General features: G+C 45.9%; 1 protein-coding gene and 9 non-coding genes across 10 annotated transcripts; all 10 read left to right on the top strand.

Moving 5' to 3' along the window:
- The first annotated feature begins 1,672 nt into the window (after positions 1-1,672).
- On the top strand, positions 1,673-5,393 carry LOC136527966 (large ribosomal subunit protein eL30). Its single transcript, XM_066520838.1, has 5 exons — positions 1,673-1,803; positions 2,014-2,119; positions 4,342-4,443; positions 4,925-4,993; positions 5,077-5,393. Exons 1-5 carry the CDS (start codon positions 1,783-1,785, stop codon positions 5,115-5,117), a joined length of 339 nt encoding a protein of 112 aa, XP_066376935.1. The 5' UTR covers positions 1,673-1,782; the 3' UTR covers positions 5,118-5,393.
- On the top strand, positions 2,626-2,721 carry LOC136530097 (small nucleolar RNA Z103). Its single transcript, XR_010777600.1, has one exon. It is a non-coding gene; the product is annotated as a small nucleolar RNA Z103 (small nucleolar RNA).
- Positions 2,840-2,935, top strand: LOC136530093 (small nucleolar RNA Z103). Its single transcript, XR_010777596.1, has one exon. It is a non-coding gene; the product is annotated as a small nucleolar RNA Z103 (small nucleolar RNA).
- LOC136530104 (small nucleolar RNA Z103) lies at positions 3,451-3,546 on the top strand. The gene has a single exon (XR_010777606.1). It is a non-coding gene; the product is annotated as a small nucleolar RNA Z103 (small nucleolar RNA).
- On the top strand, positions 3,663-3,758 carry LOC136530091 (small nucleolar RNA Z103). The gene has a single exon (XR_010777594.1). It is a non-coding gene; the product is annotated as a small nucleolar RNA Z103 (small nucleolar RNA).
- A 3,320-nt stretch (positions 5,394-8,713) lies between the features above and the next one.
- On the top strand, positions 8,714-8,813 carry LOC136530182 (small nucleolar RNA Z101). Its single transcript, XR_010777671.1, has one exon. It is a non-coding gene; the product is annotated as a small nucleolar RNA Z101 (small nucleolar RNA).
- Positions 8,814-9,023: 210 nt separating this feature from the next.
- On the top strand, positions 9,024-9,109 carry LOC136530187 (small nucleolar RNA Z102/R77). Its single transcript, XR_010777677.1, has one exon. It is a non-coding gene; the product is annotated as a small nucleolar RNA Z102/R77 (small nucleolar RNA).
- A 212-nt stretch (positions 9,110-9,321) lies between these two features.
- Positions 9,322-9,421, top strand: LOC136530185 (small nucleolar RNA Z101). Its single transcript, XR_010777675.1, has one exon. It is a non-coding gene; the product is annotated as a small nucleolar RNA Z101 (small nucleolar RNA).
- A 164-nt stretch (positions 9,422-9,585) lies between these two features.
- LOC136530092 (small nucleolar RNA Z103) lies at positions 9,586-9,679 on the top strand. Its single transcript, XR_010777595.1, has one exon. It is a non-coding gene; the product is annotated as a small nucleolar RNA Z103 (small nucleolar RNA).
- Positions 9,680-9,795: 116 nt separating this feature from the next.
- On the top strand, positions 9,796-9,891 carry LOC136530089 (small nucleolar RNA Z103). Its single transcript, XR_010777592.1, has one exon. It is a non-coding gene; the product is annotated as a small nucleolar RNA Z103 (small nucleolar RNA).
- Positions 9,892-27,921: the final 18,030 nt, after the last annotated feature.

The raw sequence follows: 27,921 nt of genomic DNA, 5'->3' as shown, positions 1-27,921 counted from the left end.
GATAGTTTTGAGCCCAACCACCCTTTTTTAAGGGAAATATACGTTTGTTTCAAAAAAAAAAATCTATCCATACATACAAAGAAACTTATCATGAGTATTTAGTTTTAATTTTGCTTTCATGAGTATTGTATTTACTGATAGTAGTTTATTGTAATTTGTAACAAATATGACACTTTTGACAGTTTTGAGTATAAAAGATGTATATGCTATCGACCATGCAAACATCTCTTTCGCCTGATCATTTATTAATATTTTGTATACATTTTTATTTTATTTTATTACAACTTCTCTATATACAGAAGGTATAGTCGGGGTTCTCTTCCAGCTTTGTCTCTTCAGTTTTTTTTCAATGAGAGAAAATTTGCACAGTAAAGATTAAAATAGCTATCACTGGATTTATCAAGGATTGACAATTAGAGCGCTATGTTAATCATTTGTTGCAAATATTATTTCACTTGGTACAGTAATAGCCCTTTTAGGAACGAGGTTGGGTCCCCCCCCCCCCCCCCCCCCCCCCCCCCACACACACACCTTTGCAAGTTTTCTAACAATTAACATTAATTTAAGGACTCGCTATATCAATATGTGTATGTGTAAAGGATAGTGGACATACGAAAGAAGGGTACAAATTTATAGAACCCTTGTAGAATTATAAGAATGCTAAAGCTTAGCATCGATTGATCAACGAGCAAGAGGCCAACAAAAAGCTTCGGAAAATAAATTAGCTAAGAACCCATCTTCTGACATGCCTAACCTTAGCTCATTCAGTCATTATCACTCTTTTTATGTTGTTTAAAGCAGCACAAATAGAAGAACAAAATGATAGAGGGACCAAATCTGTATAAGGCGAAGAAGAGCAAGGATGGCACAATTGTAAAGAGACTATATATTTGTACCTAAAATCGCAAATATGCCCCAAGCTACAAATATCCCATGCACACAAAATGGTGTGTCAACTACAAGTCTAACCAGGTTATAAAACCCCTTTTCAAAGTTGTTCCATTCTAAATTATGAGGTGTTTTGGCTTTTTTCTAGATACATTAGATATTTGTAGATATAGTACATATCTAAGTGCACAATAACTATGTATCTAGAAAAACCAAAACATCATATAATTTAGAATAGAGGGAGTATTTTTTTTAGAATCGTATTGCTTAGACATCCACTATGGTACGAACTTAGACAATTCATTTCATGTAAGTTGTTAGGAAAGTACATGCGGGGCTCACATGTATATCAAGGTCCACAAGATTTTGATATGATCTTAATATTATGGAGGAAATTGCATGACTATTAACGATGGATTATGCACAAAATAAAATCCCTCTTGGTCATTCTTTCCATTCTAACAACTTAAATGGCTCATGTATGTATATATAAATAATGTATATATTATTTTTCACATAGGAATATATATTACCTTTCACTAGGGGTATATTCACAACATGATGGGCTGTCTTGCAGTTTCTTTTCTACCAGAAAAAACAGAAATATTTTTTTTGGAGGGAAAGAGATAAGTTTTTGGTTCTTTTGAACGTAGAGGGAGCTTGGAAGGAGGGGACAGAGAGAAGTTGCAACCATATTCTGCGACAGGGCCCAAAGAACTCCTGTAATGTAAGCCCATTCTACAAAGCCCACAGCGGGCAAACCCTCAGGCGCCCTACTCTATAAAGAACCAAACCCTAGCACCCTCCCTTCCGCCTCGCAGTCATCCCCGAGAAGGAGCCGCCGCCGCCGCGCAAAGCCGCTTCGACGCCGTCAGTCCTCCTCGGGGCGCAACCATGGTGGCCGCAAAGAAGACGGTAACGATCCCATGCCCCGCGCTCTCACATCTCTCCTCCGTATCTCTGCCATGAAGCCCCCGTTTCTCCCACCTGTTTGTCGATCTGCCGCCGTCTTCCGGGCGGCAGAATGGCATCGGAACCTGCTGCATTCTGCCTGGTTGCGTTTCTAGTCTTGCAATTTCTGTTCTAAGCTCTGTTTTTTCGTTGTCTGCTGTGTGTTTTGTGCAGAAGAAGTCCACGGACAACATCAACAACAAGCTGCAGCTTGTGATGAAGAGCGGCAAGTACACGCTCGGCTACAAGACTGTCCTCAGGACCCTCAGGAACTCCAAGTGTAAGGAAGCTCTCCCTTGTTATATGTTTCATGGATCTTAGATTAACTCTTTAGGAAGGTGAATCGGTGCCCATGGATGTATGCTTATGTTACTAGATCGTAGATTAATCACGTGGGATGGTCAATCCGTTCCTATGGACGTGTCCATGTAGTTGTTTTTTACTGCTCACCTTAGAAGTGAGAAGTGCCCACTGTATGGGCATATGTGATAACCATTAGTTTCGCTATCCTGTTCATATGGGCTTATGTTGTTGCTCTCTAGCTGGTGTTGCATTATGATTATGCAGATGTACTGTACCTTTTTCAGTCCAACCTAAGTGAACAGTCTTACATGTCACAATGGGAATACGACTTTGAGAGAAGGAGAATAGGGCATTGGGTTCATGACCTCAGCTACTATAACTTTGTGGCTACATGGACGCCCACCAAAATATTCTCTGGACAATGTATTTTTCTGGACATGTTATCTGAATGTTTTGCCCCTCTATACCTTAATGTTATCAGTGGAGGATATGACGACCCTTTCCCCAGATGATCGACAGTGAACATACTGAGCGCTATATTTTCTCATTTGAGAAAACCAAGCCAGAAGTCTGATCCTCCATTTTTCCAGAAAAAATGATTCTGAATTTCGTGTGAAGTTCTTGTTTTGTTGCCTCTTGACAAAATTGATGTTTCTTTTTGTGCTTTTTTGTTCTCTTGACTGAGTTGCATACTCCAGAGGATATGATGACCCTTTCCCCAGATGATCGACAATGAACATATTGAGCGCTATAATTTCTCATTTGAGAAAACCAAGCCAGAATTCTGATCCTCCGATTGTTCCTTGGAAAAACAATTTCTCTGGCTGTTTTGTTGATTTACTTTTTTCTGTTACTTTTGTACACAAAGTCTGTTGTCACTGCTTGCTCTTTTGAAGTAACTATGTATTCTTAGTAGCTATTTTTAAATGTGACTGTCGTTTGAGTTTTGCATTGAAAACTGATTACCAATGGATGAATTAAAATGGCCATTGTGTATGAGTCAATGCCACAATGATCCTCCCCATGTCGTGCATATATGGTACCAGTTCCTGATATCACTGGTTGAGCATGAGTGTGGATATCTTCTGACTGATTTATGTTTTAAGTTAATAGTGTTTTTGTGGATTGTGTTGTGTATTGAATATCTCCTGTCCAGTATTTTAGATGCTGTAATTTAACTCCTTTTCTTTGCGTAACTGTTCCTTCCACATGACAATACTTTCTTTAATTTTTGTTGTGAGTACATACAAAAGAGTACTGACATGTTGTCTGAATATTTTTCCCCTTTATACCTTAATGTTATCTGTGGAGGATATGATGACCCTTTCCCCAGATGATCGACAGTGAACATACTGAGCGCTATAATTTCTCACTTGAGAAAACCAAGCCAGAATGCTGATCCTCCATTTATACAGAAAAAATGTTTCTGAATTTCATGTAGTGCTTATTTTGTTGCCTCTTATCAAAATTGATTCCTCTTTTTGTGCATTTTTGTTCTCTTAACTGTGGTGCACACTTCAGAGGATATGATGACCCTTTCCCCAGATGATCGACGATGAACATACTGAGCGCTATAATTTCTCATCTGAGAAAACCAAGCCAGAATTCTGATCCTCTGATTGTTTCTTGAAAAACAATTCTTTTGTTGATTTACTTTTTCAATATACTTCGGGGTATCAATATTCTTAGTGTTCTGATGGATTCCTTAGCTTTTTAATCTGTTAGCTTGTACACAATGCCTGTTGTTACTGCTTGCTCTTTTTTGAAGTAACTATGTATTCTTATAGCTATTTCTAAATATGTGGCCGTCATTTGAGTTTTGCATTGTAAAGTGATTACCAATGGATGAATTTTGATGGCCATTGTGTATGAGTCAACGCCATTATGATCCTCCCCGCGTGGTGCATATATGGTACCTGTGCATCATATTACCGGTTGAGCATGAGTGGGGATATCTTCTGACTGATTTATATTTTTGGTTTATAGTGTTTTTGTGGATTATGTTGTGTACAATTGTTTTGAACATCTCCAGTCTTTTAGATGGTGTAACTGGACTCCTTTGCTTTGCCTAACTGTTCCTTCCACATGACAATGCTTGCTTTAAATTTTTACTGTATGTCGTTTACAATAGAATTCACACACTATCATTTGTTATATAGCATGCCTGTAATAAGCCTAAATCAATCTATTGATTTACAGCAAAGCTAGTTATCATTGCTAACAACTGCCCTCCGCTCCGGAAGTCTGAAATTGAGTACTATGCTATGCTGGCTAAGGTCACAGTCCACCACTTCCATGGAAGTAAGTTAGCATCTCTTACTTTTGGTTCTTTAATCGATGTTGCATATGATCTAGTGAAATGTCGAATTTTCAACTGTAAGTAGGCATGGTACCTTTTCTTTTAGACCCTGATTTAAATATATTTTGGAATGTCTAGCCAGTTGCAGAAAAGCACAAGAATCAGTGATAGACCTAGGGGCCATTGCAACCTCATATATGCATGTAAAAGCTCAAGTTAATAAACAAAAATCAACTGGTAAAGATCATTTTGGCTTCTTTGAATGCATAATTGTTACTAATTGGCTCCAAAAAATATATTTATGGCTCTGCCTCTAACAAGAATTTACATTTTAAGGTAAGTCAAGTAATTGCTAAGAGGAGTAACTAAATGATGTGCATAGCTGGTTCCTATCGTTGTATTTTGAGATAGGGTTGTGTTTATCTAAGCAATTAACTATTTTTGCTACAGTTCTGAAATTAACTCCATTTTCTCGTTTTCCAGACAATGTTGACCTGGGAACAGCCTGTGGAAAATACTTCCGTGTCTGCTGCCTCAGTATTATTGATCCCGGTAAATGGCTCCTCCATATTACAGGTCAATTTGATGTTTTGATCAAAATATGGATATGAAGAGTGATTGTATTCTGTTTTCAGGTGATTCTGATATCATCAAGACTACGCCGGGTGAGCAGTAAGGAAGCCACACCAGTTCCTCTTCTCCACCTGGCTTCTGAACTGTTCTAGTGTTGTGGTTGATCTTGCTGGACTTGTTCTTTTATTGTGTTCGACAGCAATATGCCAGTAAACAGAGTTCGTGGGAAACATTGGATTGGATATTTTGTTCCTGGCATTTGGCACTGTTGAAATGATCTTTCGGCTGAATGTGCTCGGATCAGAGCTGTTATTATAGTTTTCTTTTTTTACTGTTATGCCATTATTATCTATTAATATATTCTGGTAAATCTGTATCATCTCTTCTGTTATTCCACATTGCTGCTACAAACAAGGTACCTAGACACCTAGTCGATGGTTTTGTGTTGTGCCTTTGCTATCCTCGTTTATGTTGCGATGGTTTCAGTACTAAGAAGGCCTTCATTCTACCACTCTGTCCAAGCGATGAGTAAGGTCCCGTAGGTAAGTGGTGATACGTCCAAGCGATCAGTATTGATTGAAAAGGTCCCGTACTTAACTGGTGATTGTGATACTACTGAATTTATAAGAATATTCCTCTAAGAGAAGTTACAGGAATAAGAGCAGAATATTTGAGGGTCCGAATGCCTCGTGTGTTATGTAGACTGTAGGTACATGAGAAGTACTCCCTCAATTCCAAAATCCAATTCGTATGCGGCTGAGAACATTTCAGACCTGGAAGGAAACACAGGGACTGCCAGCGGACCCCCTCGGCGAAACGAAAAGTGGAGCAAGCAAGCCACCGTGTCAGGCTTCCTAAAGCTCAATTGCTGACGCGTCGTTTATGCCCAACTCAGTGTCGGGTAGCTGGGGCTTCTTGATCTAGGACTGTGATGGCGATGTGGTCGTATCAGGAAGGGGAAAGATAGATCATGGGCGAGTGCGTCCACATGCCCCGCGAATGGTGCTGCCCCAGCCCATCTCCCCGCGCCTGCCACTGCTGCACGCGCATGTCCGTCCCTCCATCTGCCTCGCCCCGCCCCACATGCCTACCCGCTCCCGTCTGCCTCGCCCCGCATGTGCACCCTGACTGTGCCCCACCACTTCTTCCCCCTGACCTCCTCCGCTCTTGGCATAGACGGGAGCCCGGATGAGGATGAGCACGCCCCGTCCCCAGGACCTAACGCGTGCCGTGCGCCTCGTCTGCCGGCCCCCGGCTCGCTGTGCCCTTCCCCCAGCGCTCGGGACGTGCCCTCGTGACTCTGTAAACATATCTCTGAAACACGAAACACTTGCAACATGAACACACGTACAACATAAGTGTGAAGCAGATGAAACATTGGAAACATACAATTGCAACGTATGTGTGAAACATATGCAACATTCAAATAAAACATTTACAACATGAATACTTACTGCAACATAAGAATGAAACTGCGAAAACATTTGAAACATACTCTTCCAACATATGTGTGAAAAATATTCAACATCCAAATCAAAAAGCATGCAACATACGTCTGAAAACAGATGAAACACCTTGAACAAACGCTTGCAACATACCTCTGAAACACATGCAGCATATGCAACATCCCAATCTACTTTTACAACATCCATATGAAAACACTTGCAACATACCTCTGAAATATCAGAAACACTTGAAACATACGTTTGCAGCGTGCGCTTTCAGCGCAACATCTCCTTGATGCTTGGGAATGGAGGCTCGTCGGCGCGTGGAGTTCACTGGTGTAGAGCTCGCTGTTCCGGTGGAAAAGGTCGTGGCAGGTCCCGTGGAGAAGGCTGCGGCGGGTCCACGCGCTGGAGAAGCCCGAGGCGAGCGGGAGGCGCGGTGGAGAGGGAGGAAGACGGCCCGCCGTGCTCTGGTGCGGAGGAGATGCCGGTCGGCGGAGTGGAGGCGCGACGGAGAGGTAGGCGCGGTGGAGAGCGCTTTGCGGAGGCGGCACAGTGGAGCATGGTCGCAGCGCTGAGGCGAGGTGAGTTTTTTCTTTTTTTAGAATGGTTGGGGGCAAGTGGATGAGCAGATAAGATACGGTTGTTGGGCTACGTTGTGGCCCACCATTGGCACCGTCCGGGCGGGACGGATGCCCCATACCCAGCATTATCTGCTGAATGCTTTTCCAGGCCGAACTCAATGCCTATCTCTAGGGTATACAAATGGCAATTGATTTGGGCATTGGTCGGCTAATTGTCAAGATAGATGCGAAGATGATGCTATTGTGGGAGTGTTGATAGCTAAGATTAAGACACTAGTGTCTTCTCGTTTTCATTAGTTTTGAGTGTTCGTCTAAAGGGCGAGATTGTAATAGAGCCGCTCATGAGTTGGTTGTGTTGGGTTATCTGTGTACTTAGGGAGAGAGCAAATTATAAGCTCTATTTCTGAAAACGTTCGTGTAATTGTTGCTAACGATCTGTTAGCAGTTGAGTAATGAAATTAAAAAAATCCAAATCATAACAAGTTTTAGCTTTTTTAGATATATAAATTTTGCTATGTACATGGGTTGAGTTTGTTAGTGATCTAGATTCTCGTACAAACGTTTTTCAGATCTAGATTCTCTCATTTTGATGATGAATTAGAATGACTTTGAGACATCATTTGGCTCGTATTTTGTATCTTGATTCAAAAAAGAATATTTTTCATAAAAAAACATATAAATGTAGTATGCTTAAAAAAATAGATTTTTTGGGGTGAAGAATATATTAAATATAACCCATTTTAACTTGTTGCACTTGAAAAGGTTTAAGTAAAAAAAATATGATAGCTAGTGCACAAGAGAAGCAAGAAACAGAAACACTCGAAACATCTTATAATTTGGAATGAAGTACCTTATTCAAATTGTCGATAATCACAAAAAAATACTTCCTTTGTTTTCAAATAGTTTTAGTTTTGTTCTAAGTCAAATATACATCTATAATGTATATATTATATTATACAAATTCATTATCAGAACATACATCTAAATATATAATATAATTGTATTTTCAAATATATATATCTCATGGTGTATTTAATAAATCTTGTCCGATCTGGATGTTTTTTATATTTTTAGATATAGTCAAAACTAGAGAAGCTTGATTTATGACATAGCTAAAAAGACTTACAATCTATGATATGATGATTGGACTACTTCAACACAGTTTCGCAAAAAGTGAACACATAATCCGTTTTGGTGGGCTGGCAAATAAATTGAGATTGAGAAGCTTGATTAGCGAACCGGGATGGCGGCAAAAAGTGAACACATAATCCCACTTGGGCCTAGGCTGGGAATGTCCCATGGGCCGCCACGCTCCGCCGGCCTGCTCCAGCGGCAACGCGTCGGACATCCCGGCATCACGGTCGGCGCGGCCGCCGGCCTTTCCTCTCAAACCCTAGTAGACCTTGTTGTATATATTTACCGTGTGAGGTGAGGGTATGGGAACGGAAGCACCAAACGCCGCCGCCGACCTCCCTCCGCCGCAGTCGCTCATTATCGCTATCCATCCTCGTCCTCTAGCTTTCGGTCTCCAGATATAGTAGTGTTATATGCTCTCTGGCTTTCTCGTCGATTCCGCTTGTTCAAGTTCTTCGAAATCCTATTTTACCATCATCCCTGGTTTGCGTTGGTATCGCTGCTTGGTGGGGGTGGTGCTGTTGCATGGATTGGTGGTGGTGCAGATGAGGAGTCACAAGTTTTAATGGGTAATTTGCATCTGAGGCATCTCTGTGATGTCACACCCTTTTTCACCTTGGAGATCTGATGCGCCCACCACTCCGTCCAAATCTCTCCCTCAAGCAGTCGACATTTTTTTTAGTTTCTTTGTTGCCGTTTGCCCGTTTCAGATTGTTTTGCTTTTTTCTAGTTTTTTTTCCTGTCTTTCTAGCCTTCGATGCATATGTCTCGATTTGGATTGATATTTCTAAGAGGGGAGGGAAATCAAATCTGTTCAGTGATGCTACCGGTGCGTTGTGTGTGTGGAGATGAAGTGATGACGAAATTGTTTCCCTATTGGTTTGATTGGCCGCCATGATGGCTCAAACTGTATTAGCTCTATCTGATCATCTCCCGCGTCTATCTCAAGCTTAATGTGTTACTTTTTCTTTTTAAAAATGTAAAAATGATATGTATGTGTACACCAAAGTGATTTAAATGCGTATTTGACAAAGGTTAACCGAGAGCAGCAGGCGATGAAACGAAGCTTTGACCTGAAATTTGCTAATTTCAGGTTATAGATGATTTTTGATAATTTCTTTTGGGGATGTAGTAAAAAGGAGGATGGAAGCAGGTGAGGAGTCACAAGTTTTAATGGGTAATTTGCATCTGAGTCATCTCTGTGATGTCACACCCTTTTTCACCTTGGAGATCTGATGTAACCTTTGCCCCTTGACCAAGTGATAAGTTTCTTTTTTCTTTTACATTTAATTTCTTAAGGTTTTTACTTCGCCATTCCCACTATCCTCCTATTTAGTCAGATTATTTATTTTTACGTTGATGCTTCTTTTTGTGCTTTTTTCTTCTCTTAACAGTGTTGTACACTTAAGAGGATATGATGACCCTTTCCCCAGATGATCGACAATGAACATACTGAGCGCTATAATTTCTCATTTGAGAACCAAGCCAGAATTCTGATCCTCCATTTATGCAGAAAAAAATGATTCCGAATGTCTTGTGGTGCTTGTTTTTGTTGCCTCTTATCAAAATTGGTTCTTTTTGTGCTTTTTTGTTATCTTAACTGTGTTGCACACTTCCAGAGGATATGATGACCCTTTCCCCAGATGATCGACAATGAACATACTGAGCGCTATAATTTCTCATTTGAGAAAACCAAGCCAGAATTCTGATCCTCTGTTTGTTTCTTGAAAAAACAATTTTTCTGATTGTTTTGTTGATTTACCTTTTCCTGTATACTCCAGTGTATCATTGCTACACATTTGAGATACTCTAGTTGATAGCTAGCACTGCACACAGAACAAGAGCCATCGTGTGGGCATTGATGCTACTATTGCTATGGTACACAAATCTACATACAGTGGCAGTGCAACTATACACAGAACCAGTCGAACACAAACAAATGGAAAGGAAATCGTAGCAAGCATATGGAATGAAATCAAAATTCAAGCATATGTTGCCCTGTTCGCTGATCTGAAATTTGGCTAAAACCGGCTGAAAAATACAATTCCGGCTGAGAGAAAAATACTGTTCTGGCTAAAAAAAAAAGTTGAACAAGCCATTTTTAAGACAAGTGAACGGGGCAGTTTCCAAAAAAAAAAAACTCACAATATTCGGTCCCAAAAGACTAACACTGAAACAACAACAACATAGCCTTTTAGTCTCAAGCAAGTTAGGGTAACCCATCGAGCCTCAAGTCATGGTTCAGGCACTTAAATAACTGCTTTTTAAGTACTAATATTCAAATAGAGATCTCTAGGTATATTCAAGCTTTTAAATCTCTTTATTGGCCCCGTTCGCTTCTTAAATTTGGCTTGTTCGGCTTATTTTTTCAGCCGGAACAGTGTTTTTCTCTCACAATAATTCAGCCGGAACAGTGTTTTTTAGCCAGTTTCAGCCAAAATTCAGACCAGCGAACGGGGCCATTGTCTCTTCGTGTCAATTTCGGTCTTTCTCTACCTCTTTTCATATTATTAGCTTGGCTTAGGACTCTATAATGCACAGTGTCTCTGGAGGTCTCCTTTGGACATGTCAAACCATCTCAACCGATGTTGGACAAGCTTTTCTTTAATTGATGATACATCTAGGTGATCATGTATATCATCGTTTCAAACTCGGTCTATTCTTGTATGACCTCAAATCCATCGCAACATACGTTTTTCTGCAACACTCAGTTGTTGAACATGTCGAATTATTTTAGGCCAATATTCTGCTCCATACAACATAGCCGGGCTAATCACTGTTCTATAGAACTTGCCTTTTAACTTTTGTGGTACCCTCTTGTCATAAAGAATATCAGAAGCTTGTCAACACTGCTTTGATTCTATGGTTAACGTCTACATCAATATCTCTATCCCTCTGTAGCATCGATCCCATATACCGAAATGTATTCTTTTTAGGCACTACTTGACCTTCCAAACTCATATCTCCCTCCTCCTGTACAACTCCGCCAACGTATCATGTATTCGGTTTTAGTTCTGCTCAAACTCTAGTTTCCTATTTACTCCCGCCTGACTTTCGCTCACTAACATTTCTTTTGGGTTTCATCTCATTCTTTACCAGGGCTTGGAAACTACTATGCTGGGACACCAAAGACGCCCCACCATAGGCGGAGTTAAAAGACTAACACTGAAAATAAAATGATAAATAAATTGAGCAATGCAAAGTTCACATTAATTCCACCATAGAAAATCTATGTGTTATATATAAGTGATTGACGAAAAAACACAGATCTACAAGCGTTTACTGACAGCCATTAGATTTGTACTGAGCCCAAGGTGTGGATGGCTCTACTGTGGGATGATCCCACTGTGGGAGGAAGGATGGAGATGAGGACTCTGAAAGTTGGGAGTGATAAAATCACTCTCACCCCCCCTCCGGAGTGATAAAATCACTCTGACCCCCCTCCAATCCCCTTCAATCCCTTCGATTTTGATTACAACCGAACAAGGCCTAATGGGTTATACCTGGGAGATCTGACTCACCCTTTCCTCCATGATCTAATGAAGCGACAAGTATCTTTTTCTTTTTACATTTAACATTTTTTAATAATAGATGATTTCTGTTTTTTTTTCTCCTTTGCCATGATGCCCATTATTAAATCTTAAGAAAAAAGAGGCTGATTAATAATCAAGCTTCATGACTACTTTGATTAGAAGATTTGGTGAGATGATATTTGGTTACGTCCATTTTTTTCCTTTGTTGATGATTTGGAGCGCGATATGGATATCGGATGGAGCGCGGACTCTCACTGTCAACCCGTGTGGAATAGCTGAATGAGCTGAAATTGTGAACCAAACCAACTGTGAGCTGTGAAGGCGTATTTACTTGCATCCGCCATCAGACCGAGGAAGCGTACTCCCTCAGTTCATTAAGGTGCGGAATTGAACCAAAAAAAACAAAAAACATTCCCAAACTCGCTGGTTTGAAGTTTGAACTATAGTCCAACAGTTGCAGGCGCGCCGAAAATCGAAATGAGAATCGAGCAGGCAAAGGCAAAGTATACTTTGCAGCTGCAGCTGTCTCTCGTGGTTTGAACAACTGCTTGGATTCAGATTACGTGGCATTTGTTCAAACCACGTCATCTGAGGATCTGCGTAATCTTCCTATTAACTGACCCTCGTGGTTTGAACAACTGTCTCTGCATAAGCTGAGGATCTGCGTCAGCATTCGTCTGCCACGACGTGCACGGTGACGTGGGCTCTGTTCGCTGGTCTAAAACTTGGCTGAAACGGACTGAAAACACTGTTCCGGCTGAAAAAAGAAGTCGAACAAACCGAATATGAGGTAAACCGAACAGAGCCGTAGAGTCGATGCCATGCTTAATTGGCAGCTGGCGCTAGTGATTTGTATTGTTAGACTCGTCCACTGCAAATGGTCAAAAATTATCTGCTAATGGTCAAAAAAATGAAAGACAACCGTACATATTGCCACCAACCAAGACACGTCATTATTGTTTCTGATTATTATCATTATTAATTTTGGTCGTAGCTATCCAATCCAACAGACGTAATATTCCATACTAAAAGCGATGCTTAACCAAGAACTGCTGGTCTGCTGCCTGCACACAGATACGCACACGCTACATCAGTATCCGGCATATAATTATAATTATCATGCACGCTAAAAACAGTGCTTAGTATCAAATACAACATTTTCTTTAGTTACCGCGGTGGTTTCTAAATAAATCGATTTGTTATAAAAAAATTGACTTCAAAATTATACTAAATTAAACTTAATTATGTAAGTTTGACCAAATTTATTACATAAAGAATAGAAATTTTTATGATACAAAAAATAGTATCATGGGATGTATCGCGAAATATATTTTTATAATAATGTATTTATTTGGTGTTATAAAGTTGATATTTTTCATATAAAAGTTGATCAACCTTATAAAAATTCAACTTAGAACAATTTTTAGAAGTTTCGATTTATTTAAGACGGAGGGAGTAACTAACAAGATCAACTCGTAGGCAACAAAGATTTGTCAATTGTATATGATCAGTAGGTTAGATGTTACAACTACAAGAAGGCCCCGTTCGCTGGTCTGAAACTGGACTGAAACTGACTGAAAACACTGTTTCGGCTGAATTGTTGTGAGAGAAAAACACTGTTCCAGCTGAAAAAAGAAGCCGAACAAGCTGAATATAGGGTAAGCCGAACAGGGCCCAAATGGTCAAATCACACGACAAATTTCCACCAACCAAGAGACTTGGGGGGATTCCTTTTCTTTTACTAAACCATCACAAGCGTTAAGCACAAGTATGTGCATTCCCTGCTAAGTCGTCGTACTAGTTAGACTACCGGTTCGGGGGGAGTGCTCGGTTCGGGCGGAGCATCCCTACGTCCAGTTCGCTGCTACTCGTATTACTGACATTTGGTTTGTAGTAGGGGTTACAAACAAATGAGAGAGGGAAAGGATCCTAAGTCTTTGGTGGAAGGAGTGAACGGGTGCTGTGAGCTCGCTTGCCCACTCAGCCATGTGCTCGTGTCGTGCTCTTATGTTCCGATCTCCCGACGTGGGGCACGCTGCTTCCCCTTTGATAGGCGATGGGAAAGCACAGGTTATAGAGGAGAAAAAGGAGAAGAACGAGAGAGAGAAGGCTTCTAGGGTTGTCGGGTCCTTCTTCTCCTTCATGCGAGTCCCGCTGATCCTGTAGATGTCAATAGGGACGACTCCATGTCATGGCCCTGTTCGTCACTAGCATCATGCGCAGGCGTCATCTGCCTGTCATGGCGTTCCAATCCGTCCCGGCGGACGTCATGGTGAACTGACGCGCCTGTCAGCGTCCGTACGAGGATTAGGCAAAATAGCACCGACACGTCCGACATTGTTCTTGATATGAATCCCCCGGTATGGGCGGTCATGGCCACGGGTTACATTGAGGCGTGCTAGCCTCTTCCCTGGCGTCAAAGTTTTGACCTAGGCCCATACGTTTGGACCTGAAGTGGTTGGCGGCGGTATGGGTCCCCGTAGGACGAGATGAAACTCGCGTTCTCGAGGTCGAACGAGACGGAGCCCGCACCCAAGGGGTTGGGCGAGATGGAGCCCGCGGCCTCGAGGTTGGGCGAGACAGAGCCCATGTCTTTGAGGTCGGGCGAGACAGAGCCCATGGCCTTGAGGTCGAGCGATACAAAGCCTGAGATCTTTGGGTCGTGCGAGACCTTTTAATACGTCTCGAACCATCTAGGGAAGTTAGCGTGGGTGCTAACTTCCTTGCTTTGGGTATCCCTAATATCGATACCCGTCAGTAGCCCCCGAGCCTACGAAGGAGTAGAATACTCCTTTGGTGGCTTTTTTGGACGAGAGGATTCTGAGGGCCTTGACCTTCTTTTTGTAGCTCGCGACGTGTCTTGGTAGGACGGCGATTACCTTTTGTCGCGATCGATCTTCTAGGGGGCATGTAACTGTAGGATTTAGGAGGTCAAAAAGATTGTTCTTGATTCCAGTCCCCTAGGATCCGATCGGTCCGCAGTCGTACTACGACCGCGCATTTGGTCTCCTTACGAGTACAAATTCCCTCGAGCCTTTGCGCGTAGCAGGGGTCCAATCGAGGGTCGACTCATCTTTGTGATCGTCATCCCTCAAGCGTTTTTTGATAAAACGGAGGTGCTGAGACCTGCCATGTTTTTCTTTGATGGACAAAATATGGTGCTCGGTAAGCTGTTAACGGTCTAGTCCGAGTGGAGCCCTGACTTCCTGTTCATGGGGGTCTAGCATGGGTCAGCTGGTGACTGACTCCATTCTCTTGGCGGCCAATCTATATAGTTCTTGGGTCTATTTGGCTGGTCCCAAGGGCTTGTTGCCTTTCTTCGAGAAAAAACCATAGACTGGGAACCAACCAAGACTCGAACATGGGCTAGGATATCCACGGCGCTCGTGTGCCTGGGTACTGGCTGTTAGTGGGCCCATCCCTTTCCACCCCTCACTGTGAACCCATCGGTGGGCCAGCCTCTGAACTCCTAGTCCTGAATGGGCTATAGGAAAGTTTTCAGCTTTGTATCCCTCCTTACCTATGATGGTTCTTGGCCCATCGACCGGACAAACCGTCATCTTGTGTGTCATTTGAGGGCGCGGCCAGAGATAGCATGCGCATGATCTTCAGAGGGAGGTGACGTGACGCGGTGCAACAGGCGCGTGAACCTAAGCGGACGGTTCGCCTTCTTGCCCTGCTCCGTCCTATAAATAGAAACCTCCCCCTTCATGTTTTTGCACACCAAAACCATAGCCTTACCTTCTCCATTTCTCCACCGCCGCCGTTCAGATCTGCCGTGCTTGCTAATCTACCGTCGAAGCCCTAGATCTGTAGCTTCCGCTTCTCCGCTGCCGCCTTTGATTCTCCGCAGTCGCTTCCATCCTCCATAGATTCGTGGTACCGCTCTAATGTTACCCATGCGCACATGAAGGGCCTCGTCAAGCGTGGTCTTCTCCATGGGAGGATCGATGCGGCGGAGTGGCTTGTGCCTGGCCGTGAGGATGCGCCGGTGCCGCCCGATGGCTACATCATCTCCTTCGTGCCCTTCCACGAGCATAGACTCACGGTTCCTCCCCACCTGTTCTTTCGAGGTCTGCTGCACCACTATCAGATCGAGCTGCAGCACTTGAACCCCAATGGGATCCAGCACATCATGGCCTTCATCGTGATGTGTGAGGGGTACCTGGGGATCGAGCCCTACTTCGAGCTGTGGAGATATTTCTTCTTTATCTCCTTGATCAAGAAGAAAGAGAGAGGCTAGGAGACCCTAGTGCCAATGGGAGGGGCTGCTCTGCGACAGCGAGGTCGCACAACACATCAAGGAGGCCATGGGGAAGGCCGATGTCATGTTCCCAATCTTGGGGCATCCCGTGATGCGGCCAAAAGCAGGCTTCATTGAGCTACCGATACGGTTAGTCTTCTAGGACTCTATCACGTCGCTACTAGAGCACACAGCCATGAAGGTGGCGAACTGTGCCATGGATGAACAAAGGAAGAAGAAGAAGAACGACAAGGAGAAGAAACAACGGTTGAAGCAGTCAACGAAGCTGCACCAAGGGAAGCGATGCCAAGGTTCATTAGAAGAAGAGGAGGAGGAGGATGACGGCTCTAGGTCGCCCATCCCGTGAGATGATCTGGTCGCCGGGGATGAGGACCCGCCTTCACTGTAGGCAGGGCCCTTCCTGCGGCAAGCCACGGGGCAGCAGGGGGAGGATGCGCCCCTGGAGCCAGTGGAATCAAACCGCCCCGCCCAGTCTGGACCATCAACGGCGGCCTCAGAACCGGTGGAATCAGGCCACCTCGCCTTGTCTGGGCCTTCAACGGTGGCCCCGAAGCCAGCGGAATTAGACCATCCTACTCTGTCTAGACCGTCTATGGCGGCCTCGAAGCCAACAAAAATAGGTCACCCCTCTTCGTCCGAGCCCTCGGCGGCGTCTTTGGAGTCAGCGGGAGGTGGTCATTCTGATTTGACTGAGCCCTCTAAGCCAAGGGAGGGCTCTAAGAGGCAACGTGCCAATGAGGAGCAGCCAAGGTCGAGCAAGCTGACCCCAAAATGTCCTCGCATGATGGTGTCAGGGTGAGTCAAGAGTTTTTTCATCCTTTTGTCTTAACATATTTTTACTATGAACTGACCGCCATGTCCCTTGTAGTGTTGGAGGACGTGGGACTCTCCTGCGGCTCGCTCCAAAAAAGATCCTCCTCTAGCAAACATGCCAGGAGCCGACTAGCGCCACGCCTGTGGTGAGCGTGAGTGGCGTTGGGGCAGCCACGGCATCGACCAAGGAGGCACAGCCGATGGCTATGTCCATGGGAGAGCAGGCGGAGGAGGGCATGTCCGGGGCACCCATGGCGGGCATGGTGTGGCCGGTCATGTCCTCGACATCATAGGCAGAGGCGGCATGGCTAGAGCCGTCATCCGTGCAGGTGGCCGTGTGCACGTGGAGCGAACAAAAGGGGGTGCACCTGAGGCATCCTTTGTAGATGTGGTGACTAGGCGAGCCTCCTTGTCCATGTTACCTGCCCCCTCTATCGCTAGAGGAACCACTCTAGAGGAGCTGCCACCGCAAGAGAGGTCAACGCCGCTTGAGGTCGGCGCAAGGACGTCCTGGTCTCTGGTCCTAGTGGCTGTCCTCAATGAAGCAGCAGAGGAGAGGGAATGGGGGAGCGTCCACATGGAGGTTGGCGATGTGGTTTGCCCCCCTGACCACCATGCTGAGCTCAATGCGTGACATTGTCGCCTCGGTTGGCCAGGTATGATATGACTATGCTTCTAACCCTCATGCTCTCTTTCTACACCTCTAAGTCTTGTCTTCTTCATAGATCCTTATGGCTCGTAGTTGGGAGAAGTCCCAGTTCCTTGCTGAGGAGATGCAGCGGAGTGAGGGGCTAGTCGCACAGCTCGCTGCCGCCCATCAGGAGGTAGCTAAGCTTGCCCCTACCGCCTGGGAGGTGGCTGACCTCTGAGTTAGGGAGAAGGACACTCGCAACGACGCCTGTGAGGCCAAGGAGAAGGGTGCGCATAGATACCGTGGAAGCCGAGTGGCTATGGAAGGAACGGGATGATTTGCTCTGGGCCATAGAGGAGGTCTACACAGGGATTGACCTGGTTCGCTAGGAGTGCACCGATGCTTAGCAGCGGATCGACCACCTTGAGGTTGAGCTTTAGGGGGAGAGGGACCTAAAGGTTGTAGCTGAGGGTGTGGCCACTGGGCTTGCCATGGAGGTCGTTTAGCGCCAAGAAGAGGTCCAGCGCCTGGGGGCTGAGGTGACCCAACAGCATGATGAGGTGCGCAGGCTTCGAGCGAACATGAATGGTAAGTCTCTAGTTTCCCTTGTTGTCTTTCTCCCTAGAATCTATGGTAAGCCTTTTGAAACGGTCGGTATGTGACTTGGATAGGTCTCGATGACAAGCTCGGGGCGAAGGTGGTGAAGAGCCATAGCCTGGAGAAGGAGCTCAGTGAGGTGAACAACACCCTCTAGAAGGAGAGCGACGAACATGACAACCTATGCATCGTTGTCCAGCTAGTCTGTGATGAGCTCGAGCTGGCCCCAGAGCAGGAGATAAGCTCGCTCACGGTTTACGCCACCTAGATCATAGATCGGGCATGTGATATGGCAAGGGACGCACTTCACTTTGGCGTTCACCGATCGTTCACGATCGCCTGTTCTCATTACGAGAACATAAATTTGGCGACGATGAGCCAAGGCTTCATGCCCGTCTATACTGACACTGAGCTAGACGACATCGAGAAGGAGGTGCCCCCTGGTGCATGACCATTCTGCCAAGATAGAAGGTGAATTTGTCCCCCCAAGGGGTTAGTTTAGTCAGATAGGTTAGGCGGCGCATTTGTAATAAGTGGACAAGTTTCAACCCTTTTATTTCGTTTAAACAAGCTTGTTCTTTTGTTTCGGTTGAACAAATTTGTTCTTTCTCCCTTTTTTATGTGTAAAAAGGGTTAATGTGTTCTAACCCTTCCTACTGTTAAGACTGAAGAGCTCGAGGTGTGGGTGAGAAACTCTGATCACGCTGGTAAGCAAGAGTGTCGTAGCCGCTGGGGTGTAGGTTTCTTCTAGTCCGACCAGTTTTACTCAGCGTTCGTTTCCACAAACCAAGCCTCTAGTTTTTTAACATGAGAAAGGGTCGGGCACAATGACTATTTCAGAATGGATGTGTATATATATACCCTTATTAGCCCTCGAGTGAGGCCCGACCCCTTGCCATTGCCGGTGTCAAGTTTCACTAAAGATCGAGGAAAAGATAGTGAAACTGGTAAGAGAAAGCATTTTTTATTTTAGAAACATTATTCTTTGTTTTTATATGTACCCCTCCCTAGGATCTGAGCCATTGTCCTGTGACCGCGCATTCGGTCTCCTTGCGAGTCCAACTTCCCTCGAGCCCCCGCACGTTGTAGGGGTTAGCTCGTCTTTGTGATCGTCATCCCTCAAGCGTTTTTTGATCAAACGGAGGGGTTGAGCCATGCCACATTTTTCCTCGATGGATGAAACATGGTGCTCTATGAGGTGTTAACGAGCTAGTCCGAGTAGGGCTCTAGCTTCCCATTCATGGGGGTCCAGCATGGGTCACCTGGCGACTGACTCTAGATTGTCAGTGGCTAATCCATATAGTTCTCGGGTCCGTTCGGCCAGTCCTAAGGGATCGTTGCCTTTCTTCGAGGAAAAACCATGGACTAGGAATCGACCAAGACTCAAACGTGGTTCGGGATGCCCACGGTGCTCGTGCACCTAGGTACTAGCCCCTAGTGGTCCCATCTCTTTCCACCCCTCACTCTAAGGGTGCCTAAGAGTGGCTATGAACCTGTCAGAGGGCTAGCCTTCGAACTCCTAGGCCTAAATGGGACATAGGAGCATTTTTAGCTGCTTATCCCACCTTACCTATGACAGTTCTCGTGCCTATCTACACCGATGCCAAGCTAGACGACATCAAGAAGGAGGTGGCTCCTCTAGCATATGTCTTACCTACGATGGTTCTCGTGCCTATCTACACCAACGCCGAGCTGGATGACATCGAGAAGGAGGTGGCCTCTCTGGCACAGGACTTACCTATGGAGATAGAGGATGAGATCACCCCAAGAAATTAGTTAGGTAGATAAGCTAGGCGACGAACTTGTAATAAGTGGACAAGCTCTTAAATTTTGTTGTGGCCAAATAGATTTTTAGCTCTTCTCCCCTTTTTGTATAAAAAGGTTAACGTGTTTTGACCCTTTCTATCATTAAGGCTATAAAGCTCAGGGTGCGGGTGAAAAAACTTTGATCACGCTGGTGAGCAAAAATGCCAAAGCCGCTGGGGCGTAGGTTTCTTGTAGTTCGACTAGTTTACTCAGCGTTCGTTTCCTCAACCCTTGCTTCTAGATCTTAACGTGAGAAATGGTCGGGCACAACGATTGTTTGCCGGGTAGATATACTCTTTAATGCGTTCTGACTCTTTCTATTGTTAAGGCTAAAAACCTCGGGGTTGAAAGGTCCTTGTTTGGTTTTGGTAATTGAGTGACAACTTAGGTGGACTAATTGTGTTTATGTGAGATACATAGGTGATTAGTCCACAGGTACATGTGTATATGCAACATATGCCATGGAGGTGAAAATGGCTTGGAGATGTTGCAAAGCTCACACATGTGATGATGAAGGAGCTTATTGCACATGAGACATGACATTGAGTCATGTGATCAAGGTGGAGAAGATCAAGACAGGACTTGGCTTGATGGACCGGTTGCAAGCGTGAAGGGCAAGTCAAAGGCTTTGGAGTGATGGACCGCGTGGCGGTGAAGCTTGAGCAAGACTTGGCGCCGATGGACGATGGCAACGGTGAAGAGCAAGTGAAGTCAAGATCGATGAACCAATATGATCACGTGATGATATGAAGTGGATCATATCGTTGTTGATTGTGTTGGTGCATGTGTTGCATCGACATTGAATGAGATGGAATGGAATGCGCAAGGCAAAGGTATAACCTAGGGCATTTCATTTCACCGGTCATAGGTGTGTAGAGAAGTTTATGACTGGGTTTAGGATAGATGGCCGTACTATCAAGAGGGGCAAACTTGTTTGCATATCGGTCATCTAGTGCCACTCGAGTGATCTAACTTTGCATCGTCGCTAGGATCGAGTGGCGTGGCAAGTTGAGTGGCTAACATCCTTTGGGAAATGATTGTGAAAAGCTAACACACATACACATGGTGGTGTACACTTGGTGATGTTGGCACATTTACAAAGGAGGTGGTGTTTGCAGGGGTGAGATGGGTTTGGGTCCCTCTCGGATTCGGCGCTTTCGGGAAAATGGAATGCCTATTTTCTATTGCGCCGGATGCAAATTCTTGTGGTTGGCACATTAGAGCAAGGGTGAAGAAGTGAGAAGTGAAAACGAGTTGATCATGAAGATGCTGGCGTTGGTCAACTGACCGAACGCTGGATCTAAAAGCACCGGACGCTGGTAGGGTGCGTCCGATCACAAGCGACCGGACGCGTCTGGTCGAAGAAATACGGCTCGGGTACCTTACTGGAAACGACCGGACGCTGGGGTCCAGCGTCCAGTCAGTTAAAGCTGCTGCGTCCGGTCAAGTCAAGTGACCGTTGGAATCGGGACACGTGGCCGTCTGCGGGCGACCGGACGCTGAGGTCCAGCGTCCGGTCAACACGACTGGAGCGTCCGGTCGGCCCAATTTTTGCCCAGTGAAGGGGTAACGGCTAGTTTAGCCCTTGGGGCTATAAATAGAAGTGGCCTTCGGCCATGGCTGGCAGGGAGCACCTTGGGGGACTTTGTGTCCATGCTTGAGAGTGCTTAGGAACCCTCCATCTCACACATACTTGATAGCGATCATCCAATTGTGTGAGTGAGCGATTCTAGTGCGATTGCATCATGAGGTTGCATCGAGTGGCACTAGGTGATCGAGTTGCAAGCCAGTGGTGCTTGTTACTCTTGGAGGTTGCCACCTCCTAGATGGCTTGGTGGTGGTCTCCGTCGAAGCGCACAAGAAGCTTGTGCGGCGCTCCGGAGAAGTGCTTGTGAGGGGCATTGTGCTCGCCCCGCGGGAGCCGCGAAGAGCTACTCTAGTAAAGCGTGTCATTGAGCTACCCTCACTTCTGGGGTAGGTTCTTGCGGCGCCCGACATGCGGGCTTAGCGGGTGATGCTAATTAGCCGCCGAACCACCAAGTGAACGGTCGACACAACGGGGACTAGTGTGTTGGCAAACACGTGAACCTCAGGAGAAAAATCATCATGTCAACCTTATTCTTCCCGTTGGTTTGCATCCCCGTTACACAAGCTTGCAATTACTTTTATACATATTAAGCTTGTGTAGTTGCTCTTGTAATTAGATAGCTTGTGTAGCTTGCTAATTACCTTCTTGCTTGTGTAGCATAGAAGTAGCTCCCTTGCGTGGCTAATTTGGTTTTAGTAACCTTGTTAGTCACATTGCTTAGTTTGTGTAGCTAAGTTTTTGCGCTCTCTAATTAGGCATTGGTTGCCTTGTTATTGAGCATTGCTAGTGAGCTTAGTTAGCTTTGTGCTTTTGCTTACTAGCATGTGTAGGAGCTCCCTTGTTGCTTAAAGTACTAGTGGCATATGTTTATGTAACCTTGCTCCTAGAATTGGTTAGGTGAGCTCTAGCTAGCCTGGCACCTTTGTTGCTTGATTAGTATCTTTGGAAGGTGCTAGAGAATATAGATAGAGGGGTGTAGTCTTAGCTAGACCAATAGTTATAATTCCACACTTGTTTCGGTTAGCCGACGCGATTAATTTTAAAAAGACTATTCACCCCCCTCTAGTCTGCCATCTCGACCCTTCAGGGGTGCAGGCAAAAAACTCTGATCATGCTGGTGAGCAACAACGCCGTAGCCACTAGGGCATAGGTTTCTTGCGGTCCAACCAGTTTTACTCAGCGTTTGTTTTCGCAACCCTTGCTTCTAGATCTTAACATGAGAAAGGGTCAGGCATAGAGAATGTCTACTGAATAGATATGCTCTTATTAGCCCCTGAGTGAGGCATGACCCCTTGTTGTTGCTAGGGTCGTGTGTCACTAAAGATCGAGGAGTCGATAGCGAAACTGATAAGAGAAAGCGTACGTAAATTAAGGGTAAAAGCAACATAGCTGTTTGATGTTCTAGGTGTTGATGAAGACTTCACCGTCGATGGTCTTGAGCCTATAGGTGCCTAGTCGGAGTACCTCCACGACGACGTATGGTCCCTCCCATGACGGAGAGAGCTTGTATCTGTTCTTGTTGCTCTGGACGAGGCGAAGAACCAGGTCCCCGATGTTGAAGGCCCAACCCCACACTCGATGGCTGTGGTACTGGTGCAATGCTTGCTGGTACTTGGCCAAGCAGAGGAGGGAAACATCGCGCGCTTCATCTAGCTGGTCCATGGCATCCTTGAGGGATGCCTTGGCTCCCTATTTGTCATACGCCCTGACCCTTGGTGCTCCATAATCAAGGTCGGTCAGGAGGATAGCCTTGGAACCGTAGACCATGAAGAATGGCATGTAGCCGGTGGCCCGGCTTGGGGTCGTCCTTAGGCTCCAAAGCACCATGGGAAGCTCCTTGACCCATTGTCTGCCAAACTTGTTCAACCGGTTGAAGATCCTAGGATTGAGGCCTCGTAGGACCTTGCCGTTCGCACGCTCAACCTACCCGTTCATGCGAGGGTGCGTCACGGCGGCCCAATCGATGCAGATGTGGTATTCATCGTAGAATTGGAGGAACTTTTTCCCGATGAATTGCGTGCCATTGTCCGTGATAATGGAGTTCGGGTCTCCAAAGCGATGGACGATGTCAAGGAAGAACAACATGGCTTGCTCGGACTTGATTGCAGAGATCGGTCAAACCTCTATCAACTTTGTAAACTTGTCTATAGCGACAAGCAAGTGCGTATAGCCCCCGGGCGCCCTCTTGAGGGGTCCGACCAGATCAAGCCCCTAGACCAAGAATGACCACGTGATGGGGATCATTTGGAGTGCTTGGGCCAATAGGTGGGTCTACCGAGCATAGTATTGACACCCTTCATAGGTGCGCACAATCTATTTAGCATCGGCTACTACGGTCAGATAGCAGAAGCCTTGTCGGAACGTGTTTCCGACTAGGCTCCTTGGTGTGGCATGGTGCCTATAGACGCCACCGTGGATATCACTTAGCAACTGCTTCCCTTGTTCGATGGGGATGCAGCGCTATAGGATCCTAGTGTGGCTCCACCTGTAGAGCTCGCCCTCAATAACGACAAAGGACTTGGCGTGACATGCAAGTCGCCGAGCCTCCGTTTTGTCCATCGGCAGCACCTCACGGAGGAGGTAGTTGAGGTAAGGCGTCCTCTAGTCGGCCAGAGGGTTAGGCTCTATCGCTGGATCCTCATCAAGCTCCATGACTTTAGGGTCAGATGGAGCCATCTATTGGTTAGCCCTTGAGCCCAGGGCAAATGGCCCATCACTGGTCTATTCTGGCTCCTGGTAGCAGACCAAGGCTTGTACTGATTGCTAGCGAAGATGCTCGTCGGCACCGGCTCTTGACGCCATTTTTGCAAGTGTGTCAGCCGCCTCATTGAGACGCCTCGGGATGTGATTGAGCTCTAGACCATCAAACTTGTCCTCTAGCTGGTGGACTTCTCAGCAATACGTAGCCATCTTGGCATTGTGGCAGCTTGATTCCTTCATGACTTGGTCGATGACTAGCTGGGAGTCACCCTGGACGTCAAGCCATCGGATACCCAACTTGATGGTGATGCATAGGCCATTGATGAGTGCCTCATTGTCAATGTTTTACCACCGATAGCCTGCCACGGGGGTACCCGGGGCAGTATGTTCGGGCTTCGGCGTATGCCGAACTCGATGGTTAACGCAAGAGACAGCCGATTTATCCTGGTTCAGGCCCTCGATCGTAGATCGAGTAACAACCTTACGTCCAGTCGGCCTTAGCCTTTGCGTTGGATTGATTGTCAAGTGTTGTGTCGTACAATTGTTCTCTCTTTGCCTCAGGAGCCCTGCCCTCTTTTATATAGTCAGGAGGCCAGAGTCCTAGTCGGTTTACAATGAGGTTTCCTGGTAGGATTACTTAATAGTTCTACTACTAAGATTACATGGGAAGGATCCTAGTTGGACTAGATCTTCTTTCTCCCTTGCGGGGTATCCTGTGGGTCCCGCATTGACAAGCCCCCGAGCACTTCATGGTTGAGCTCTGAAAGTCTCGCTTTGCTCTTTCAAGTCTTGTTGAGTAGGAACAAAATGTCATCCGAGTGCTTTCTGGAGTGAAACCTTGTAGCGCTTCTTGGGATCTTCGAGTGGTGAGTGCTTTTTTGAAAAAAGTATATCCATCTGGTTGTAGCCCCCGAGCCTCTTGCTGATTGGAACAAGGAGCTGGAGGATCTTGTCTTGAAGTTGCTCTGATTGTTCGTTGAAGTTTTATGAAAAAGAACTCGAATATGGCTCGTTCCGGGTTCTTTTTGTCGTAATGTCTTGAAGTGGTCTGCGTTGAGTAAGTCTTTTGGTGACGTGCGCTTTTTCGAAGAAAAAGTGCACTCACTGAGTGTAGCCCCCGAGCCTCTTGCTATTTGGAACAAAAAGTTGGAGGGTCTTGATCCTTTATGTTGCTTTAAAATTTGTGTTCTGAAGTAGTTTCCGAGACTTGGATTATTTCATCATCCGAGTAGTTACGCGGCATGCAGCCTCCAAGCTTATGTCCGTGTTGTTTTGTTCAGGAAGAACTCGGATGCGAGGTCTTGGCGTATTCTTTTGATAGTCTGCTGTTGTCAGATGTAGTTGTGTGGTGGTGGTTGAGTGTAAATGCCTTTTGTTCACGGGTTGTACTGTGCTGGTATATTCTTTCGAATATGCCCGTCTTCGAGTACTGTTTCTTCTCGCCTGAGCCATCCATTATTGAGTCCTGTCTTTTCGCTGTGTCCTTTGTTAGGCTTATTTCGTTGGTACTCCTGGTCCATGCGCGCCGATCCTTTGGCCTATAAATACTGTCTCGGGGTGCTTGTTTTCATCCATTGGACATTCTGTTGAAACCTTCGCGGTTGTGAATATGGTAGTTTGTGAAGTAGAGCAGCCCCTGGGTGTATTTTGTAGTTCCTGTGTGTCTTGTCGTAGCTGGAGGAAGTCTTGTGATAGGGATTAGAGGTAGGCTAGTCCCGCGATAGCATTGTGCCAGGATGTACGTGGTGGTAGTTGGAGGAAGTCTTGTGATGTGGGCTTTGTTCCTTCATCCGGCAGTTCTGGGTTGATCCTCGTCGCCTGTCTTGAGACCGTCCGGCGCAGATCAACACCATATCCAGCATCACATCGGTCTTGGGTAGACAGATGCCCGTCGGCCTTCTCTGCTCCATGTTGCCCTGCCGTGCTGCCGATTTCCGCCTTGGATGCACTGCGTCCGTCCTTTGAAGAAAACAGTGTAGCTGATGGCGGTCTGTCCTTCCGAGTAGCAATTTGGGACACGTAGTCGTTCCAGAGCTTAGTCGTGTCCGTGTTCCTCTTTGCTACTTTGCTTTTCGTGGTGCCGAGTTCGTTGGGTCTTGTAAGATTTGTAATCTTCTATTTTTGAAGTCGCTTGTAATGTAACGAATCTTGTCTTCTTAGTTGTCTTTGTTTTTTCTGTTGTGATCCCTATTGTTCATGAGACTACCAAGTTCTTTCTTACATAACCGAGTTCTTTTGTTCCTCTTGAGGTAGCCCTTTCTTTCTTCTTGGTTCAACGAGTTGTTCTTGTAGTTATCTGATAACCCTGCTGTGGTGCTGTGCGGATAAGTCTGAAATCTGCCTGTTGGTTTGTACCGTTGTGTGGATTCGTGCCCTCCGTCGTTTTAGCTGCGTCGGTAAATGGACCGTTGCGTTTCCACGCTGTGCTTTAACGGGCCTTATGGGCTGTTTGTATCACTGAGAAATCTATTTAAAGACCTTTTATCTTCCTTTCCCTTGTCGTCCAGCTCTTGCCTTTAAACCCTAGTTCTCAGAAACCTGCCGCCGTCATTGTCGCCATTGCCCGAGCGCCATCATTCTAGCTTCGTCCTCCTTAGCGCCTTTTTTGCTCCCGCCAGTTCATGGGAAAGAAGAAGACCGCAAGCAAGTCTCAGGCGACCTTCGTGGATGAGGAGTCATCCCTGTCTTTGATTGAAAACCAGGAGTTCGTGGCCATGAGGGCAGCTCAGAAGGTTTGGCCTGCTCCAACAACCAGCGAAGACCAGCTGCGTGAGCTCGTTAGTGATGGCTTGATCCAAAGCAAAGTCATCGCTAAATGGAGAGTTCCGGGCGAGCATCGGGTTCTGGCCCCGGGTCCTGGTGAGATTGTCCTTTTTGTTTCTTTTGTCCGCGCTGGACTTTGTCTTCCTGCTTCCGCCTTCCTTCATCAGTTTCTTGGTTATTTTGGGGTTAGTCTGAACCATCTAACCCCCAATGCCGTTCTCCATCTTTCTGTTTTTGTTCATCTTTGTGAAGCCTTCCTTGGGATCCCTCCTTCTCTCTCTCTTTTTCGCTTTTTCTTTCGCCTGAAACCTCAACCCCGCCGTGAGGAAACCAGTGCCCTCGGCGGTTGCGGGATTCAGTTTTGCCAGGGTCTCAAAATCAAGTTTTTTGATTACGACCTGGTCGATTCTGTCAAAGATTGGCGTGCCGAGTGGTTTTACGCTGCCAATTTGATCCCTTCTCTTGTCGTTCACTCCGGATCCGGTCCTGTGGTGAATGACCGATGGGACAAGAAGCTTGAGTCACCTGCTGAGATTCAAGCGATCTAGCCACTCCTTGATAGGATTAACATGCTGAAACAGCAGGGTTTGACCGGCTTTGGTATTGTTTCAAGTTTCCTTCGTCGCCGGGTTCAGCCCCTGAAAGAGCGGGAACATCTCGGCTTTGAGTATTCTGGGGCCGAGGATCCTTCGTGCATGGTCCCAGCTCTTGAGCTAACCGGTGAGGAGGTACTCGAGCGCCTTCAGAAGATGCTAAAAGGAGTGAGCGTCATTCCTCCTGCCATCCCTGAGTTCTCGGCCATCAACCCGCCCCCAGCTGTGAGTTGTCTATCTTTTTGTTTGAGTTCTTTATGTATTCTTGCTGCATCCGCTCTTGCTTAGCTTTTCCTTGTCTCGGTGTTTTATCTTTTTTCGTAGGAGCTTGGGCGGAACTTTGTCGATCCGATCCCCCTTGATGTTCTCCCTGCCGTGGCGGAGACTGGGGATCGCCTAGCTGGTACTTCTGCAATTAGTAAGTCTCGAACCTTTACAGCCCTTCCTGGGGTTTCT

The sequence above is a fragment of the Miscanthus floridulus genome, chromosome 19 (genome assembly GCF_019320115.1).
Source record: "Miscanthus floridulus cultivar M001 chromosome 19, ASM1932011v1, whole genome shotgun sequence".
Taxonomy (NCBI): domain Eukaryota; kingdom Viridiplantae; phylum Streptophyta; class Magnoliopsida; order Poales; family Poaceae; genus Miscanthus; species Miscanthus floridulus.
This window is presented reverse-complemented; position numbering and strand designations above follow the sequence as displayed.

Excerpts from the sequence above, each read along its gene's own strand:
- LOC136527966 (XM_066520838.1), top strand. The coding sequence starts at position 1,783 with ATGGTGGCCGCAAAGAAGACG. Across the intron at positions 1,804-2,013 it reads TGGTGGCCGCAAAGAAGACG|AAGAAGTCCACGGACAACAT; the intron begins GTAACGATCCCA and ends TGTTTTGTGCAG. Across the intron at positions 4,994-5,076 it reads CCTCAGTATTATTGATCCCG|GTGATTCTGATATCATCAAG; the intron begins GTAAATGGCTCC and ends TTCTGTTTTCAG.